At 44.2% G+C, this 18589-nt stretch overlaps 1 protein-coding gene across 6 annotated transcripts in view; it reads right to left on the bottom strand.

Annotated features, from left to right (window-relative positions):
• Positions 1 to 5269: 5269 nt before the first annotated feature.
• The window catches only part of Ascc1 (activating signal cointegrator 1 complex subunit 1), an 87086-nt gene continuing 73766 nt past the window's right edge, over positions 5270 to 18589 (bottom strand). For 5 of the 6 annotated variants that reach the window (XM_038342277.1, XM_038342279.1, XM_038342278.1 and 2 more), the window contains exons 10-11: positions 7374 to 7534; positions 5270 to 5548 (exon numbers count right to left, since the gene is read on the bottom strand). In XM_038342277.1, coding sequence (XP_038198205.1) covers positions 7418 to 7534 — 117 coding nt within the window. In that variant the 3' untranslated portion in view covers positions 5270 to 5548; positions 7374 to 7417. The remainder of the gene's footprint in view (positions 5549 to 7373; positions 7535 to 18589) is intronic. The other variant, XM_038342283.1, reaches the window with a different exon arrangement.

Raw genomic sequence — 18589 nt, 5'->3', positions numbered from 1 at the left:
TATAGACATGTGTTGACTCACCAGCTGGGAAGGCTGGCAGCTGGGCACAGACCTATGATCAGAGTAGAAATGGGATTTACATTACAAATAAATTGAAGACTATGACAGGAGAAAACATATTGAACTTTTGGGCCCCAAGCCCTAGAGTGTGTTTTTATGAAAAAGGATTGGCTGCTGTGAGGTTAAAATAAAAAAATAAACAAATAAAGACAATGGAAGACCATGATCTTAATCGGCAGGAAAAAAACACAGGGTATGAGGTTTATGGGGCCTGGCATGCCTGAGAGCTGCATGCCTCAGTGGTCTGGCTGGGAGTGGATGGTTGGGGGAGGGCACCCTGGGGAAAATACAAAGCAATAGCTCCCCTTTGTGTTTCTTGGATTTCCTGTGGTGCTGCTGCGAGCTCCTGATACTGAAGTCTGCATCCCACGGTGGTGCCCTGGCGCTTCACAGCCCAGAGCTCAGCTTCTCATGTGGACTGGAGGGAACTGAGGATCTCATTTCCTACCTCGAATTAAGGTTAATGCTACACATACCATACAATGGCTGTGAAACATGAGCAAAATGATCCCAGGCTTTTAAAAAACAAAACAGTCTGACCCTCGGGTTGGAAAGAGGTGATAACCATTCACCGTTCTGAAGATTTACCAAATCTTACCATATTTCCTCCATCATCTTTCTATTATTATTGATTTTTACTGAGCTCTACATTTTTCTCTGCTCCCCTTTCCCCCATCTTCTTAATCCTGGTCTTTTTATTGCAGACAGGGTGTCCTGTAGCCTGGGCTGGCTTCCAACTTGATTTGTAGGTTGAAGGTGACCTTTCAACTTCTGATACTCCTGTATCCACTTCCCAGGTGACTTCTGGTGCATGTGGTGCTAGGGATAGAACCCAGGGCTTCACTCGTGCTAGGTGAGCACTCTGCCACATGCCCCTCAATCCTAGCCTTTTAGTGAAGTTATCTACACACCGCCAATGCTCTTAGCAGACAGCTCAGACCAAGGGTTCTAGGGGTCTAGTTACCAGAGCTGCTTAACAAGGAATATGGAAACTAACCCAGTGCCTTTTAGGAAGCCATAGCTGCCTTCAGACCCATGAAGGTCAGAACATTTTCCACACATGGGCAATTCATTCAAGGGGACCTGCCTCCTGTAGTACACAGCCCAACACACTTAGCTAAAGCCAAAGAGGAAGCTATTTAGGAGGAAGAGTGCAAATTTTTAGATGGCAGTTCTAAGAGTTATGCAAAATAACTAAGAACCTTGTTTATAAAGAAGAAAAAGGGTTTATTCTAGAGAATTATTGGCAGGTCAGCCTTTCCAAACCACAGGGCCCCAAATATGAGGTGATGCCAAACATGTTTATTAAATTGTGTCTTTTACATTTTTCTGTTGTATTTAGTATTTAGCAATACAAAATGGAGAACCTCAATTTTCTACAAAAAAACCCAAATCTTTCCCTTAAAAAATTGCTCTCATTCTGAGTTCGAGGCCAGCCTGGTCTACAAGAGCTAGTTCCAGGACAGGCTCTAGAAACTACAGGGAAACCCTGTCTCGAAAAACCAAAAAAAAAAAAAAAAAAAAAAAAGCTCTCATTTCTAGATGTTATAAGTTCAAAAAGATAACTGAACAAAAATACTTCAAACTTTTTCTTAACAACCATATCTAAAAACAAATCCATACGTTTGTGATGGCTATTCCTCATTGTCAACTTGACTACATCTGGAATTAACTAAAATTATTATTTTCCTTTCCAAATTAACATGTTCTTTGCTTCTCTTATCTTTTTTTTGAAATTTTTATTGACTTTTATACATTTTTCTCTGCTCCCCTTCAACCCTTTCCCAAGGTTCCCATGCTCCCAATTTACTCAGGAGATCTTGTCTTTTTCTCCTTCCCATGTAGATTAGATCCATTTTTGTCTCTCTTAGGGTCCTCATTGTTGTCTAGGTTCTCTGGGTTAATCTGGATCTTCTGAGGCAGGAAGACCCGCCTTTAATTGGGGCCGTATCTTCTGGCGGTAGTCTGGGTAGAGGACATGAGAGAAGGAAGCTCTTGCTCTTTGCCTGTTCGCTCTCACGCTCACCGACAAGTCCACTCCTTCACTGGCATCAGAGTCTACTCCTTGGGATTCTGGTGTGTACTGAAGACCAACTGAGACATCCGGTCTTATGGACTGAACTACTGGATCCTTGGACTTTCCATTGGTAGACAGCCATTGTTAGATTTGCTAGACCATAGCCTATAAGTCATTCTAACAAATTTCCACACATATATGTAGAATTTATATATATGTGTGTGTGTATTCTATAAGTTCTGTTCCTCTAGAGAACCCAAATAAACAACTATTAATCAATAACCAACTTGTTACACTTAAAACTGTACCAACAGCTAGTCCCAGCAGTGTTGCAGAATTTGGGAGGTAGAAACAGGAGGGTCACGTCAGCACAGGGAATTAAGTCCTGCCTGGGTAACACAGCGAGAGTCAAACAAAACACGCATCTAGAAAAACTACTATATAGACATAAAAACTGATGCGGATCTCTGTCTATCGAAAGATGACTACGGATGGGACGAACTCATCTGGCTTATGGCGTATGGGCTGGGGATGCAGGCCAGTGGGAGATCTCTTATGTGGCATGACTCCCAGTGCTGCAGACGCTCCCTAAATGGTCCTTGTGCCATTTCGCTTGTGCCACTGTCACAAAGCACCTGAGAGGTCTCTTCTAAGATGTTTACTGTGTCACGCGCTTTTGGAGGGCCGGCCCTGCATTACAGCATTACAGCGAGAGGGGCAGAGGGAGCCTGCTCATCTCGTGGCAACTGGAAAGCAAAGAGAAAACAGAGGCTGGGGTTCCACTAACTCCTTTAAGGTCACTTCCCCCAAATGGCCCAGCTTCCTTCCACAAGGACTCACTCCTCAAAGTTCCACTTCCGCCTAATAATGCCTCCAATCAGTGACTGAGCTTTTAACCTTGTGGGAGGAGCTTCCAAACCACAGCACTCTCATTGACAGGACCCCACAGGGAAGACAGCACAGCAGCAGTGTTTAACCTTCTGGTCTCAGGCGCCTTGTGCACCAAAGGACTACTGAGGGCTCTCAAGAACTTCTGTCTGTGTGAAATACACACTGGCATTTAGTACACTTGAAAACAAACTAAAATCTTAACAATATACTTTAAACTTTCATAGTAACAGAACAATAATGTATTATATGAGAAACATAAATCCTTCCCAATTCGGGGAGAAAAAGTGGCATTGTTTTCTATTTTTACACATCCCTTTAATGTCTGGTTCAAAGGAAGACAGGTAGCCTGTGAGCCTGTGCCCTCGCAGCTGTCTGTGAGAACTGCCATAACAAAGAGCCATAGACCAAAGGCCTCCACAGAGCCAGTTTATTTTCACAGTTCCCAGAAGTTCAAGATCAAAGTGTTGGGGTTTGGTCTCTCCAGAGGCCACTGTTCTTGGCTGGTAGATTACCACCTTCTCACGGGGTCTTCATGGGTCCTTCCTCTGGGTGAGTGCTGGTCCTGTGTCTTCATGAGTGATCCCAATTTCCTCTTAAGGACTCCAGGCCAGAGGGACTTGGATCCACTCTAATGGCCTGATTTTCACTTAACTGCCTCGTTAAAGGCCCTGTCTCCAAAAACAGTAACATGGAGGTACTGAGGGCTGGGCAGAACACAATCCTAATAACAAGTGGGAAAGAAAATCACTAGTAAGAGTCCAGAAGGACTGAGGACAAAATGAGTTAGTTAACCTTTAAAAATACACAATGAGAAACATAAAACCCTCCCAATTCGGGAAGAAAAAGCGGCATGCTGGGCATGCCAGAAGAGGACACTGGATCCTATTACAGATAGTTGTGAACCGCCATATGGTTGGTGGGAACTGAACAGCCCGTGCTCTTAACTGTCGAGCCCTCATAATGACTCTTAATAGCCCAGAAAACACAAAACACACAACAAGTATATACTGCATTTAACTACCAGAGTGACATCATTGTATCAATGGCTTCTTGGAGAGTAAAAAGGCAAAAAAAACCACCTTGTTACTTTTATAAAACTAGTCTGGATCTCACAAACTTCTAGAAGATTCTTGGGGATTTCTGGCAGTCCCAAAACTATACTTGGAGACCAAAGGTCTCAGGCAAAATTTTAAATCTTTTAAAAAAATTTATGTATTTTTTAAATGTGTGTCTGTGTGCGTGTGTCTGTGAGACGTGTAAGAAGCTGGAAGAGGGCGCTGTGTCTCCTGGAGCAGGAGTTACAGGCAGGTGGGAGCTACCCGACAGGTGTCCTAGAAACCAAAGTCGGGTCCTGTGCAAGAAAAGCAAGCACTCTTGGCCACTGAACCATCTCTCTAGCTCTAGAGTTCTTACTCTTGTTACTCCTCAATTTGAAAAATAGGGATGATAATAATAACACCAAGTCTGGAGGACTGCTGTGAAGGCTGAGCCAATTGCAAATAAATGATAAGTGGGTGTGTTCTGTTAATATCGGCTATTACCGCTTATAAATTTTTTTCTCAAATTTGGCCAGGTGTAGTGGGCATGCCTTTACTCCCAACACTTGGAAGACAGGGGCAAAAGGATTTCTATTAGTTTAAGGCCAGCTTGGTCTATATACCAAGTTCCAGGCCAGCCTGCCAGGGCTACATAGAGACATTATTTTAAAAAACAAAAAGATAACTTTTAAAAATCCTATTAATATACAAGATACTACAAAAGACGAAAGTCTACACATGCATCCCCTTGGCCACCACACCGCCCGCCATCACCACATGCCGCCTCTGGAAAACTCCCCTCCTCACCTGAGAAATCAGCTAACAGTACAGTCTCTGCTTACATGTTTAGGGGCAGGAATCCTGAGATTTGATAACAGAATTCCTAGTTCTGTTAAGAATGAAGTATCTGACATATTACACTGCAATTTCCAAAACCAAACTCTAACGGATTCCTACAAGGGTAAGTCATTAATCCCTGACACCCAAGCCAAGTGGACAAGGCTACCTGACAGCTGGGGAGCCGCGCTCTGGGGAGGCAAGTGGGGCCAGTCAAGTCATGTGCTGTGCAGCACCCTGAGGAGAGATATAAACTGACTATCACCAGCACAAAGTGGAAGCCTTTTGGGAAACTGGACCTTGATGCACTAACAAGTGAGTCCTCGGTAAACAGAACAGCTAAGTTAGTAAGTACTGAAGCCTGTAGCCCAACACAGTGACAATGGCCATAGACCACGACTGTCTGACATATTAAAGAGAACACGGAAACTTGGGAATCTCATTTATTTGTGGATGTTCTGTCCCACCCCATAGAGAAGCCAATCTCCACAGCATGGTGATCTTGACACAGAGCTCAGGAGCAGACTTCACTGAAAGGAGGGGCCGTGAGGATAAGGAATGAAGAACAAGAAAGAAAACGATGAGGAGGAGAAGCGAGGGTGTGGGCTGCGGCTCCCTCCTCTGCCAGTCAGCTGGAGGCCGGAGTGCCTGCTGCCTCCATACTTCCAGGCTCCCGATGCTGCAGCCACGGTTCTCTGCTCTTCTCCTGAGGAGGAAATGGAAGAGCTATCACAACTCCATTGGGGATGTGGGAGGGTGACGTGAGATGTGGCAGAACAGGATTCTAACAAATTTGCTGCTTGTTTGTTGTAATATTTATTTTTATTTTATGTGTATGGGTGTTTTGCTTTCATATATGTGTGGGTACCATTTAAATGTCTGGTGTATACGGAGGACCGAAGAGGGCACCAGATCCCCTAGAACTGGATTTACAGATGGTTGTAAGTCTTTATGTGGGTTCTGGTACTCTAGAAGTGGGTGTCATGTGCTCTAGAAGAACAGCCAGTGTTCTTAATCACTGGTCCAGGACTCCAATTCCTGGGTTTGTGTTGTTGTTGTTGTTGTTGCTGCTGCTCTGCTGCTGTTGGGGTGGGGGCTTGGTCTCAAATATCTCAGACAGGCCCTGAACTCTATGTAGCCAAGGATGACTTTGAACTTCTGATCCTCCTCCTCCCAAGTGCTGAGACTACAGGCATGGGCCACTATACACTGATATCTGTGGTGCTGGCATCTAACCCAGTTTTGTGAAAGCTAGCCAAGCACTCTATCAGCTGACGTATATCTCCAGTACTCCAAAATAATATTCTTAGGGACTAATTTTAGGATGAAAATGAACGAATCAAGGAACACAAATGTAATCGTAACTGCTAAAGTCTCTGACTAGTGAGGGAATGAAGCGGGGTGTGGAAGGGACGTCTGCATACCCAGGTCTGAACCAGCTCCATCCACAGTAGCCAAGATGTGGAAGCAAGCTAAGGGTCAGCTGTGGATGGATGGGTATGCATACAATGGAATATTGTTCATCCTTAAAAAGGAAGGCAGAACTGTCACAAGATATGATACGGTGAATTCTGAGGACATTATACTAGGACAAACACTGTGTGCTTCTACTTACATGAGGTATTCAGCTATCACAATCATGGACAGAAAGTTAAACGGTTGCCAGGGGTTGGACGGAACAAATGAGGAAACCACTTACAGGTATAGTTACAAATTTTAGAAAATGAAAAGTTATGGATGATGGTAACGACAGTACAATGTCACATACATATTTAATAAACCAAGTCTTATACTTAAGATGGCTAAGATAATAAATTTTACATGTTTATAGTTTTTCCTAACATACAAAATAGAACAAGCCAAAAGTTTAATGGCTCAAGCTCTCCTTGTACCCACAAGCATCTTGGCAGACATGGCGGGACTGTGGACAACCATGAAAGGCAACATGGAGTTGGGAATTTGGCGGGGACCCCTCAGGATGATCAGCGTCTGCCCCACTCTTGTTTTCTGTTGCTGAGATGAAGACATGACCAAAACTAACTTGGGTAGGAAAGGCTTGGCTTACTGGATGTTCCTCATGGCTTACTCACCCTGCTTTCTTTTTCTTTTTTTGGTTTTTCGAGACAGGGTTTCTCTGAAGCTTTTTTAGAGCCTGTCCTGGAACTAGCTCTTGTAGACCAGGCTGGCCTCGAACTCACAGAGATCCGCCTGCCTCTGCCTCCCGAGTGCTGGGATTAAAGGCGTGCGCCACCACCGCCCGGCTTCGCCCTGCTTTCTTAAACACCCTTGGACCACATGCCCAAGGGTGACACCACTTGCAGTGGGCTGGGACCTCCCACATCAATCATTAATCAAGAAAATGCCCCACAGGCCTGCCACAGACCAATCTCATAGATGCATTCCCAGCATTGAAGTTCCCTCTTCCCAGATAACTATAGCTTGTACCGAGCTAACAAAAAATGTACCAGCAGATCCTCCAAACTCCCACCCTACCCCCCACCCCCAGGAACTGAGATGAAGCCCTTCCTTACCACCTTAGGAAGACATTCCACTTCTAGAGTTTTCCATACCCACTTCAGGAGAAGTCAACCTGTCCACAGGAGGCATAGTTTCCAAAGCTGTCCACTGTGAACCTCTGGGAGATGTGAATGGAATTGAGCTTCAGGGAACCAAAGTAGAAGTTCTCAAACGTCTGCAAAGGAAGAATTCAAAGGAGCTGGAAATGCGAATGCTCACTATCCCATCTGCCTTCAAACACGGCAATTCCAACCTCTCCCTGCATGTTTCTCTCCTCAGTGTTTATTCTGAATAATGATCCTAGAGAGGGAGGGATGGGGGTGGAGTGAGAAGGAACAGCCAGCTCTTCTTCTCATTAATCCTGAAGTCTCCCCTGAGAAAATACACTCACTAGAAAGGAAAGCTGCAAAGTCAGAGCCGAGATGTGTCTACTGAGCAGAGATGACCAAGAACTTGTAAAAAAAAAAAAAAAACATGCTGGGGATGCAATCAGACTCACAGGGCTTGGCAAAATGCTTTTGACTCAGTGACTAACCAAGACCCATTAGTATTGGATTTTCTTAGGGCAACATAAAAGTCCACAGGGCACATTCCTCTATCTTGTCAACAGCTTTTACTAGGAGCACTGACAGCACAAGCAGAAGATGAAGCTCAGTGACGCACACATGATGGGGACAACTCAGTAAGAGGCACTAGATACTCAAGCATGCACTACCACCAGAGGAACGCTGGATGCTAACGAAGGCCCTTTAATTAGATGGGGATTCAGGCCAGCATCCTCCAGGAAATGTTCCATACTGCACTCTTCCATTCTGAGTGCTTTCAAGAGCACCAGTGGGAGGGAAGGACCTGACCTTGTGAAGATACATTCAGAAGGCGGAACCTGAAATGCCACTGGAATTCATCCCAGGGATCTGAGGAAGGGCAGCCAAAGAGTAGTCTGTGGCCATACCACCCTGAACACACCCAATCTAATCTCAGAAGCTGAGCAAGGTCAGGCCTGGAAAGTCCTGGGAAGTGAGGAGTATCTAACCTTCTGCCAAGAAGCAAGAATTGCTCTGTTTACAGTCAGAAATAACCCAAGAAATCCTCCCTTTCCCTCTCTCTATTTTTTTTTTTTTTTTTTTTTTTTTTTGGTTCTGGGGTTTGTAATCAGGGTTTCTCTCTGCCTGTGCTCCACCTCCAAGCAACCTTTCAATGCAAGTACCTAAAAAACTCCGAAAAGAATCTAAGGGTGGAATGATGCTCATCACTCTGGCAACTATCTCTTCACTTACTTTAAATCAGCTCCCACACCCATGAACTCTAGACATTGCTACCTTTCTTCTTCCTGCAATTAGTAACCTAGAAAGATGTTTGAGGTTCATTAAAAGCTAACTTTACATAGTCCAGTAAATATTGATTCTTCAACACGACATCAATTTGACCCCAAAGATCTATGTGGAGGCTGTAAGCTGCACTGTCTTGTCTTTCTGAAATGAGAACAGCTCTCTCCAGCACTGACTACACAATTAACTCTGCTTCCTAGCTTGGGCAGCCTGTGCAAACCATATCCACTCTCCTTGAACAGAAATTCAGGCTGAAATAGTTATCTGCTAATCCCTTTGTCGAACATTAATTTGAAGTGAAAACCACATAAACAAGACTGACAGATTTACAACTTTGCAAACTGAAGCCCTCTAGGCACAAAAGGCAAGAGGAGGGCAAAACAAAGCCAACAGGGATGCTGACATCCTTACTCTGGAAGGGTCCTCTACAACATCTGTGTCCACAGTCCCAAGTAAAGGAGGCATCACAGCATGGAGCTGGAAGAGACCCACCTACGATTGTGCTTTTCCTCGCTCAGAACCCCCCAGAGACGTGATCTGCCCAGGAGAATCCTCACTATATTCAGGTTGATGAATGCAAACTGTGAACATGGTAATGAAGTCAGCTAGATGCGATTTCAATGAAGTACTTAAGAATATCAGAAGAAGGAGCAGCAGTGCAGGCTGTGAAGACAAGGCTGCATTAACACCACTCACTGCACCAACCCATATGGGATAAACGATCACAATGGGCAAAGATTCAGTAAGACATACAAGCAAAAATGCCTTCTAAATTGCAAACTGTTACTGAGAATCAGGAGTCTCTTATGATGCTTCTAAAATCTCTCTACTCTGCATTTTACACTCATTTTTCTTTCTTAAGTTTCTGCCTTCTCTCACGCTTTTTGGTAACATCCCCTCAAAAGGATTTCACACATAGAACTCTCTAGCTCAGGCTAACCTGTATAGCCTTTCCTACCTCTTGTTCCTGTTCTTTCTGAATGCTTGTAAGGACTTCGGAACAGATGACTCTGCAGCAATTTCTCAGCTATTTTACTCTTTAGTCATTGTTATATTTTTAGCGAGAAGCCTTGCTGTTAGTCTATCAATTATTTCTAGTGACTCATCAGAATATAAGCCTTGTGGAAGGAGGAACTGAACCACATTATATTCTGTAACAGTGTCTAGTAATCTATAGGGGACCAACAAATATTTGATGGGCAAAATGACAACAAAAATTCAGGCTATAGATCTCTCCCTGTGTCTACAAGTTCACAGAGGGAGAAAAAGATGACATGTCGGTGTGTAGGCTGGAATTAATTTATATGTTACCATCAAGAAATCCCTGAAGAGGACTTAATAAAAATTGTATTACCTCTAATTAAGCTGGAAGTGGGAAGCATATCTCAATTCTAATTGGCTGTCAAGAAAGAACCTAGTCCGTAACGGAAACTTACAGACTGTCGGCTTTTGCTGTTTCTTGTCTACTGGAACTGGATTCTGCTCTTGGCTCAGTTCCTGATGTGGGGTATCACTCAGCACCGATGATGGACATTCTTATGCAGACACACATGGCATGGCTCTGTCTCCCAAGTTTTAGGAGCCAGGAAACAGATCAGAAGAAAGGAATGTGGAGGCTGTGGCTGTGATCTTATGCAAAGTCCCTGTGTACTTTCCTCCAGATCTGAACATGCTTTCATGTGCATGTAGATATGCATTCTCAACTTCAATGAAAACGTCTACCTGAAGTCAGGATGGGGGGAATGCCTGTAATCCTAGCACTCAGGAGTCTGAGTCTGGAGGATTGAAAATTTGAGGCTAGCCTAGGCAACAGGGTGAGTTCCTGTCTCAACAATACAAATACAAAAAAAAAAAAAAAAAAAATACAAAAGCAAAAAAAAAAAAAAAAAAAAAAAAAACTCTACAGCAAATGTTAAGTGTATGAGAGAACACGCACTGTTATCTCTGAATCTACAACACACAACTCCAAAAGCATGTTTTTGAACAATGCTTCCCAGCTGGTGGCACATTCTGGAAGGCCTGCTGCCAACAGGAGCCAGGGCCTGGCTGGCAGAACTGCTGAGCAGAGTGGGCCTTTGAAGGCTGCAGCCTATCTTCTAGTTCTGGTCACTCAGCTTTCTGGTCTGTGATGTGAAGAAGCTCCACCCCACATTCCTAAAGCCATGAACACTACCATGCTTGCACCAATATGGTTACTGTCACTCTCTGAAACTGCAGCCAACAATAACCTTTCTGACCTTAAATGATCCTGTCAGATATTTTGGCTTCAGAAATGCAGTGGTACCTGAGGAAACACTGGGCTGTCAGGTCTGAATGGAAGCAAAGTCACCTGGTAGAGACCAGAACAGAGCTGGATCTTGGAACATGTACAAGACAGGGTATGGGACTCAGAGGCAGAAATCAGCATGGTAAGCAGGGCCAGGCAGTTAGATGATGGGAGGGGTCCAGAAAGTTACAGCAAGAAAACTAGAAGGGAAGACTAGGTTACAGAGGCCTGGGGTCAGGTTCACAAGTTAGACCTCCTGCTAGCCAGAGGAAAGCACTGAGGAGGCTGGTTAAAGTACATCTCGAGGCTATTAGCCTGGGCGCAGAAGGTCATCTCAGCTGAAACAGCAGCCATGGGAAGTCTAGAGCAGATGGGAAGCAGCAGGGGGAGGGACAGAGACACTCTGGGTGTGGAGAAGATGCACGTGGAAATCAGAACAGGCAGGCACAGGAGGGTGTCAGAGCATTGCTGAGAGGGAGCCATTTCTATCTGGCCTCCTCAGGAACCTGCACACTACACATACCCATACACGGGCATATTCTACATAGCTGCCTGTAACCATGCTTGTACCTCCAGCTATGTTGTCTCAGGCCCTTCTCCAGTCTCCTGACGGGTTGTGATTATGCATTAGACATAACACTGAAGCACAGCATGTTACAATAAAAGGCCTTTACAGTCATCCACTCTTTATTGAACTGTGAAGTCTTCACATATCAGGGAAACGAACCCTTTGTTATGAATTACAAGTATGCCTTCATAATTTGTTTATAAGAAGTTGTCACTTTTTTCTTTTGATTTTATGATGGTGTTCACTTATCAATTTAAATTTTTATGGGCTCACACTTATCATAACAAGAGATTTTAAAAAGAGTATCCTGACACCGATACACTAAAAGATGAAGGTAAACCATAAACTGCATTAGTAGTGACAACAATACCAACAACGATGGCAAAGCCAACACTTACTGAGCAGTACTGTGACTGGCTGATGCATCCTCACAACCCCAAGAAGTAGAAGCTACACTGAGCCCTCATCTTACTGCTCAGTGTGAGGATGGAGGGAGGCTGTGGTCACTGGCACACAGAAGGTGGGGCTCAGGACAGGCCACCTGACAAATGGCACTAGACCATTAGATTAAAGAAAGATGGGAACAGGACCATTTTTCTTGCCTTCTATGGCCCCTTTCCCCTGAAGTGGCCTCTAAGATACTCCCTGGAAGAGACTCTCTTTCTATGTCAGAGACAAAGAATATTCTTTGTGGCGATATGACACACTTTGCGACTGCCCATGTTCAGAAGACCATGACTGCGGAAAGCAGAGGAAGCCCTGAGTGAATGTGTTGACATAGGCACAGCCATGTTAAGAACCCTACAGCCTCAGCTCAGAAGAAGACAGAGTCTTCCTGGGGATTGTGAGTATTGATAGTGCAGGCAGAAAATGTCTACTATGCCTTTCTCCCCCAACCCTCCCATTCCCAGATATTTATAGCCTAAGGACTACTCCCCTCCAGAGATCCCCTTAATCAAGCTATACCATAAACCCTGCCTCCTTGTTTATCTGTATGCAATAACCCTACTCCCGTTCAGCTCTATATAATAAACATGCCGAGCTTCCTATGTGTTGAGGCTTCTTCATCTGAGAGCGCAGCCCGTCCAGCCCCAGCTTTCTGTGTGTCTGCCTTTCTGTCTTTTGTTTCTTGTTTTTGAGACAGGGTCTCATCGTATAGCCCTAGCTGTCCTTCACTCTTTATGTAGAGCAGGCTGGCCTTGGACTCACAGAGATCCACCTGCCCCTGTCTCCCCAGAGCTGAGATTAAAGACATGCCCCACTATCTATCTTTTCTTTATTCCTTGCCTTCAGTCAGAACCAAGTCCCATGGATTCACATAATACTGCAATCACATCCTATTGCCAAGAAGAGACTAAAAGTCCTCACTGTGCCCAGACAGACTTTATCATGTTCTGAGGGCAGCTGGGGGACTGGTGCCTGCTGGACTTGACCGGAGGACAGAGTTTTTGCCATCTCTTTTCCCTTCGCCTGGCCCTGAGGATTTTGTAGCAGTTACTGTTGTTATTCAGCCCTCTGGGTATGCAAGCTCTTCTTTGAGTTTCATATTTTCTGGGACTCCCATGATGTGTGCATGTAATAGACATGTGTGCTCTCTCCCCAGTAACCCAACTAATGTTAAGCTTATTGATTAAACTCTTGAGAAAGGGAGGGGAAAAATTCTCTTTGTCCTCCATTATGTCTTTCCAGTTCACTGCTATCCCATCATATTCTTTTCTTTTCTTTCCTTTTTTTTTTTTTTTTTAAGACAGAGTCTCTCTGTGTAACTTTGTCCTGGAGTTTACTCTGTAGACCAGGCTGACCTCGAACTCACAGACATCGACTTGCCTCTGCTTCCCGAGTGCTGGGATTAAAGGTGTGCGTCACCACTGTCCGGTCCTATCAAACTCTTTTATACTCCAATTAGATCTCTCCATGACCGTCTACTCTTTATCAAGCTTAAGAATATACTTCATTCTGGAGGCTCTTGTGTTACATATGACTTAAATGGATGTGCATGTGCTTTCCCTTATTAATCTGCCTTTTGTTGATGGGGCCTGGGCCTTGAACGAGCACCATGCCCTAGTCTTAGACTGCTTGTCTGACTATGCTGAATTTCCTGCCTCATCTTGTTTATCCCTGAAGACATCACCTCCAGTCCAGAAGCTGCTCTTCAGCTGGCTGGCCAACTGGGAGGATCTTAAGATGGTGCCAGAGTGAGCATCTCTGACTTTCTGACGCCACCTGTATGCTGTCTGACACATTCCACAGCACTGTTACAGGTGACAGACTCCATGACAGCAACAGGAAAGAACCACAGAAAAAAAGGTTGTTCCCAGATGCTTGGAAGAATCCGAGGGAGTTCCAGAAAGATATAAATATTTCTCCCCTTTGTCAGTGTATCTACTCCCTCACATCTGTAACCTCCTGGTCCGTAAGGGGTGTGTGTGTGTGGGGGGGAGATTTGTAAGTTGATCCTCCAATTCTCCCATTATTGGTCAAGAATCTGTCTCCCTCACTGCTGGATACAGTCCTGTTACTGGTTCCGCAGTTCCCAGTCGAAATGGGTTCCGGTTTTGTAAGAGAACCTAGTGAGAGAGAAGAAATCTTTTCCTATCATGAGAGGGAGAAAACTGAGATTCCCCGCAGGAAGGCTGACTCTAGAATTTGAGCCACTTAACCCCTCACTGTGGGCAGCTCCCTTTAGGAGAGGTCTCATGAAGGCTGAGTCTAACCGCCAAAAGTCAATACACGGCTTGCACAGAAATCCCTTTCCCTGAACCTGGTTTATGGGTCAGGTGACTGGAGCTCAGCTGAAAAATTTAATTAGATTTTGGGTGAAAATAAGTACAAATCAACTAAATTGCTCTACTGAATTAGCTACCTAAATGAAAAGGGGAGACAGAAGAAAAGCTTAAACTACAAGTTCAAAAACAGCAGAAAAAAAAACAAAACAAAATCTCAATTTCTCTTTTGAACTTAAGGTAGAAGAGTATTTTGTTGTTTAGAAAATAAAAGATCTCATGGGAAAATTTAAATCTAGTCAAAGAATTTCCTCCTCCTGTTTCCTAACAACTCCCCCAGGGACTCTGAAGCTCAGCCATCTCTGTGCACAGCACTTTCTTGACACACACAGCTCTGTGGCTGTGGAATCTGGAATTTTAAAAACTTATTGTAGAGGAACATAACAGACAGCTATGCAAAACTACTGATTATATAGTAAGAACTGAAAACGGATTTTTTTAGAAGTATATATATATATAGTATATATATATACATACATACATACATAGTATGTATATATACATACATACATACATAGTATATATATATACACACACACATATATATATATACACATATATATATATTAGTCTGTATGCATGCATGTTGGCACACCAGAAGGGAATATCAGATCTCATTATAGATGGTTGTGAACCACCATGTTATTTCTGGGAATTGAACTCAGGACCTCTGGAAGAGCAGCCAGTACTCTTAACCTGAGCCATCTCTCCAGCCCCCTGAAAATGGGATTTAAGACTGTTTGTGTTCTCCCTGGCCAACAAGAAGGAAGAATGTAGGTAATCTAAGGGGAGGATCTAACTCCTAAGTCTGATGCATTTGAAAACTGGGATGTACATTCTGCTATCCTGTACTGTGTACTCAAAGAATCAGGAGAAACTGAATTCTTGCAGGGCAACATGGCACGTGTGTCTAATCCCAGCACTTGAGAGACAGGCAGGTGAACATCTGTGAGTCTGAGGCCAGCCTGGTCTATCTAGGGAGCTCTAGGTCAGCCAAGGCTAAGACCCTATCTAAAAACTACAAAAAAAGAAAAAAAAGAAAAAGAAAAAAGAAAAAAAATCCTTTAATGTGTATTCATGTGTATGGGGGTACAGGTGTGTGTGGGTACATGTGCACATACATGCACATGAATGTGGAGGCCGGAAGACAATCTCTGCTTTGTTCCTCAGACAGCATCAGGTTTTCATTTTTTGAGACTTGTCTCACTAGGACCTTTGATTTGAAGACTAGGTTAGAATGACTGGCCAGAATGCCCCAGGGATCTGCCTGTTGCTGCCTCCCCAGTACTGGGATTGCAAGCACACTTTCTCATGCTTGGCGTTTTCAAATGGGACTACATCCAGGACCTCACATATGCTAGGTACGCCACTCTCCTACTGCACTAGACCCCCAATTCCATCATCTATTTTAAATTTCCATTACAAATGTAATGAAAGTAACCCAGAAAATTAAACTTTTCTGTTACCAAGTATAGACGGAATTGAGAACAACTGGAATGAAATGGTTTAAGATCAAAGCCAAGGACTTATGATGCATATAGTAGCACATGCTTTTAATCCTAGTACTTGGGAGACAGAAGCAAGTGGACCTCTGTGAGTTCAAGACCAGCCTGGTCTACAGACTGAGGTTCAGGACAGTCAGGACTATAAAGTGAGACCCTGTCTCAACACTCCCCTCCCCAAAAAAGTAAAGTGGAGTAGTGTTGGTACACACCTTTAATCCTAGCACTTGGGAGGCAGAGGCACGTGGATCTCTGAATCTAAGGCTAGCCTGGTCTAAAGAGTGAGTTCCAGGACAGTCAGGGCTACTACACAACAGAAATCCTGTCTTGAAAAAACGAAAATCAAGCAAATCAAAAAGGGTTCCCTGAAAGAGAATTAAAGTTAAAATTGAATCCAGTATCCCTGATAGCCAGAATCGTCACACACACACACACACACACACACACACACACACACACACACGCGCGCGCGCGCGCGCGTGTATTCCAGCACTAGGGAGAGGAAGGAGATGTAACAGACTGCAGGTTTGAAATGAGTCTGGGCTACATATAGCCCTGTCTCAGAAAACAAATAAATCCAAGCATCCTGCTGCCCCACGCTCACATGGTCTGTGGAGCCCCCCATTTTTAGTTTGTACATGTTTGTTTCCTATGGAGAGCACAGGGGGAGTTATTGATTTCTGGTAACGTAGTGCTATACGCTGGAAGAAAACAAATGGCAAGATTGAAGAGCTAACTGTGGTCATTTTTCCTGGCATTCATTCGTCTTGGACCGTCAACTCTTTCCTCTCAGCCTTGTGGCATAACCATCAAACACCAGAAAGAACTCCAGATGCAAAGAGCATGCAAAAATGACAGTGGAAATCTCAGAGTGGAGGAAGATGGAGAGGAGCCTCTCACGTCTGTGACCTCAAGGTACAGAACTAAAGAAGGCCAGACCCCAGCAGAGAACAGCAAACCTGCCAGGCTTCCTGTCTTCAAAGCAGTGCTCATAGTCCTCAAAGATCCCTCTTTTGAAAACCAAGTTTATTTATGGGAGAGTGTGCTGGCTCAGCTGGTAGTGGTACCTGATGCTTAGAAACGACCACATTGGTTCAATCCCTAGAACACAGAAAAGGGGAGGAGAGAATCGACTCCCCAAGACTGTCTCTGACCTCCACATGACCTATACACACAGAGAGACAATGATAAATAAAAAGGTTTAATTTATTTACTATTAGTGTTGTGTGGGTGTGTGCTGGGTGGGTGAGAGGCATGCTTGTGCCAAAGCCATGTGTGGGTCAGAGGATAAGGATAACTCATAGGAGCCAGCTCTCTCCCATTGTGGGTTTCAGGGACTGAACATCAGGCTTTTGTGGCAAGTGCTTTTACTGGCTGGCCCAAAAATCCCTCTTCTAAGAAAATATACCTCTCATGCTGGACAGACTTAGATAACTTGACTTCAATAAGAGAAAATTCAGTTTTAAGTTCATAATGAAAATTTAAAGTGTGTGATGGGATTGAGGTTGTAACTTAGTGGTTGAACAGCTTACCTAGAATATGTGAGACTCTGGGTTCAATCCCAGCACCAAGGAAGGAAGAAAGGGGGGAAGGAAGGAAGGAAGGAAGGAAGGAAGGAAGGAAGGAAGGAAGGAAGGAAGGAAGGAAGGAAGGAAGGAAGGAAGGAAGGAAGGAAGGAAGGAAGGAAGGGAGGAAGGAAGGGAGGAAGGAAGGAAGATAAGAAGGAACAAAAGAAGGAAGGAAGAAAGGGAGAAAGGCAAGCAGGAGGGCAGGCAACACACACCATATAAGGCCCACACAATTTGAGTCGTTCTTGGTATCCATATGTTAAGCTAACCTTTATGTTATACTTGGTGCAACTGTAGATGAACTAGATGGTTGACGGTTAGATTGAGTGGGCAGTTAAGATTGTGCTGGTCTCTCCCTAACAAAGGGTGCTGTCTCTTGTCTTCACACATGGGATTAGACTTCTGAAGCCCATGGTGAAGGGGACATGCTAAGGAATACTAAATGCATGCTAGTTTGAAATTTCCCCAGTGATTGTCTTTCATACTGTTTTACCAACCTCTATTTTTACACAATCGCCTTGTTTACAGATAAAAGTAACAGTAATGGTGCTATCTGATACTTAATGACAGCACTTAACCACCACCGACCTCCCTACCTGGGACTGCAGTTGAAGACAGCCTGACAAGCACGGTGAGCTCCTTGGGAGGGCACTCCCAGGACAAAGCTTTGCTGTGGTTAAATAACACTGTTCATCTAAGGATCTAAAAGTCTTACAAATCCCAGCTCATTAACCCTTCAAACACTTGTGATGAGAAACAGAGCTGAACTTAATTATTCTTACTTAAAAGATAAGAAACAGAGTCGGGCTAGGACCACTAACTCTGAGATAAACTTAAGAGCTCCTAGTACCAGGCCTAGCATACTGGCCAGAAGGCTGTGACCCTGAGGCAGTGTACATGCTCTTGAGTAGATTAACAAGTCTGTATCCAAGAATGCCAACCTAGGAGAAAATCCCACCTTTCGGGTATATGCATATGCTCACAGGCAAGTGTTCACTCATTTCAGGGCTACTAGGGCTTGACTACAGAATGCCCCACAACACTTAGTCCTGAGTTGGTGGTGTCATTTTGGCAGGTCCTGGAAACATCAAGAATATAGGGCCTAACAGGAAGACATTATTCGTGGTCCCTGGCCTCTTGCTTCATTCTGGTTCCTGCTCACCATGAAGTGAACAATCTCAGTGACACGCCTCTGCTGCCATAATACCTCACCAT

The sequence above is a fragment of the Arvicola amphibius genome, chromosome 9 (assembly GCF_903992535.2).
Source record: "Arvicola amphibius chromosome 9, mArvAmp1.2, whole genome shotgun sequence".
Taxonomy (NCBI): Eukaryota; Metazoa; Chordata; class Mammalia; order Rodentia; family Cricetidae; genus Arvicola; species Arvicola amphibius.
This window is presented reverse-complemented; position numbering and strand designations above follow the sequence as displayed.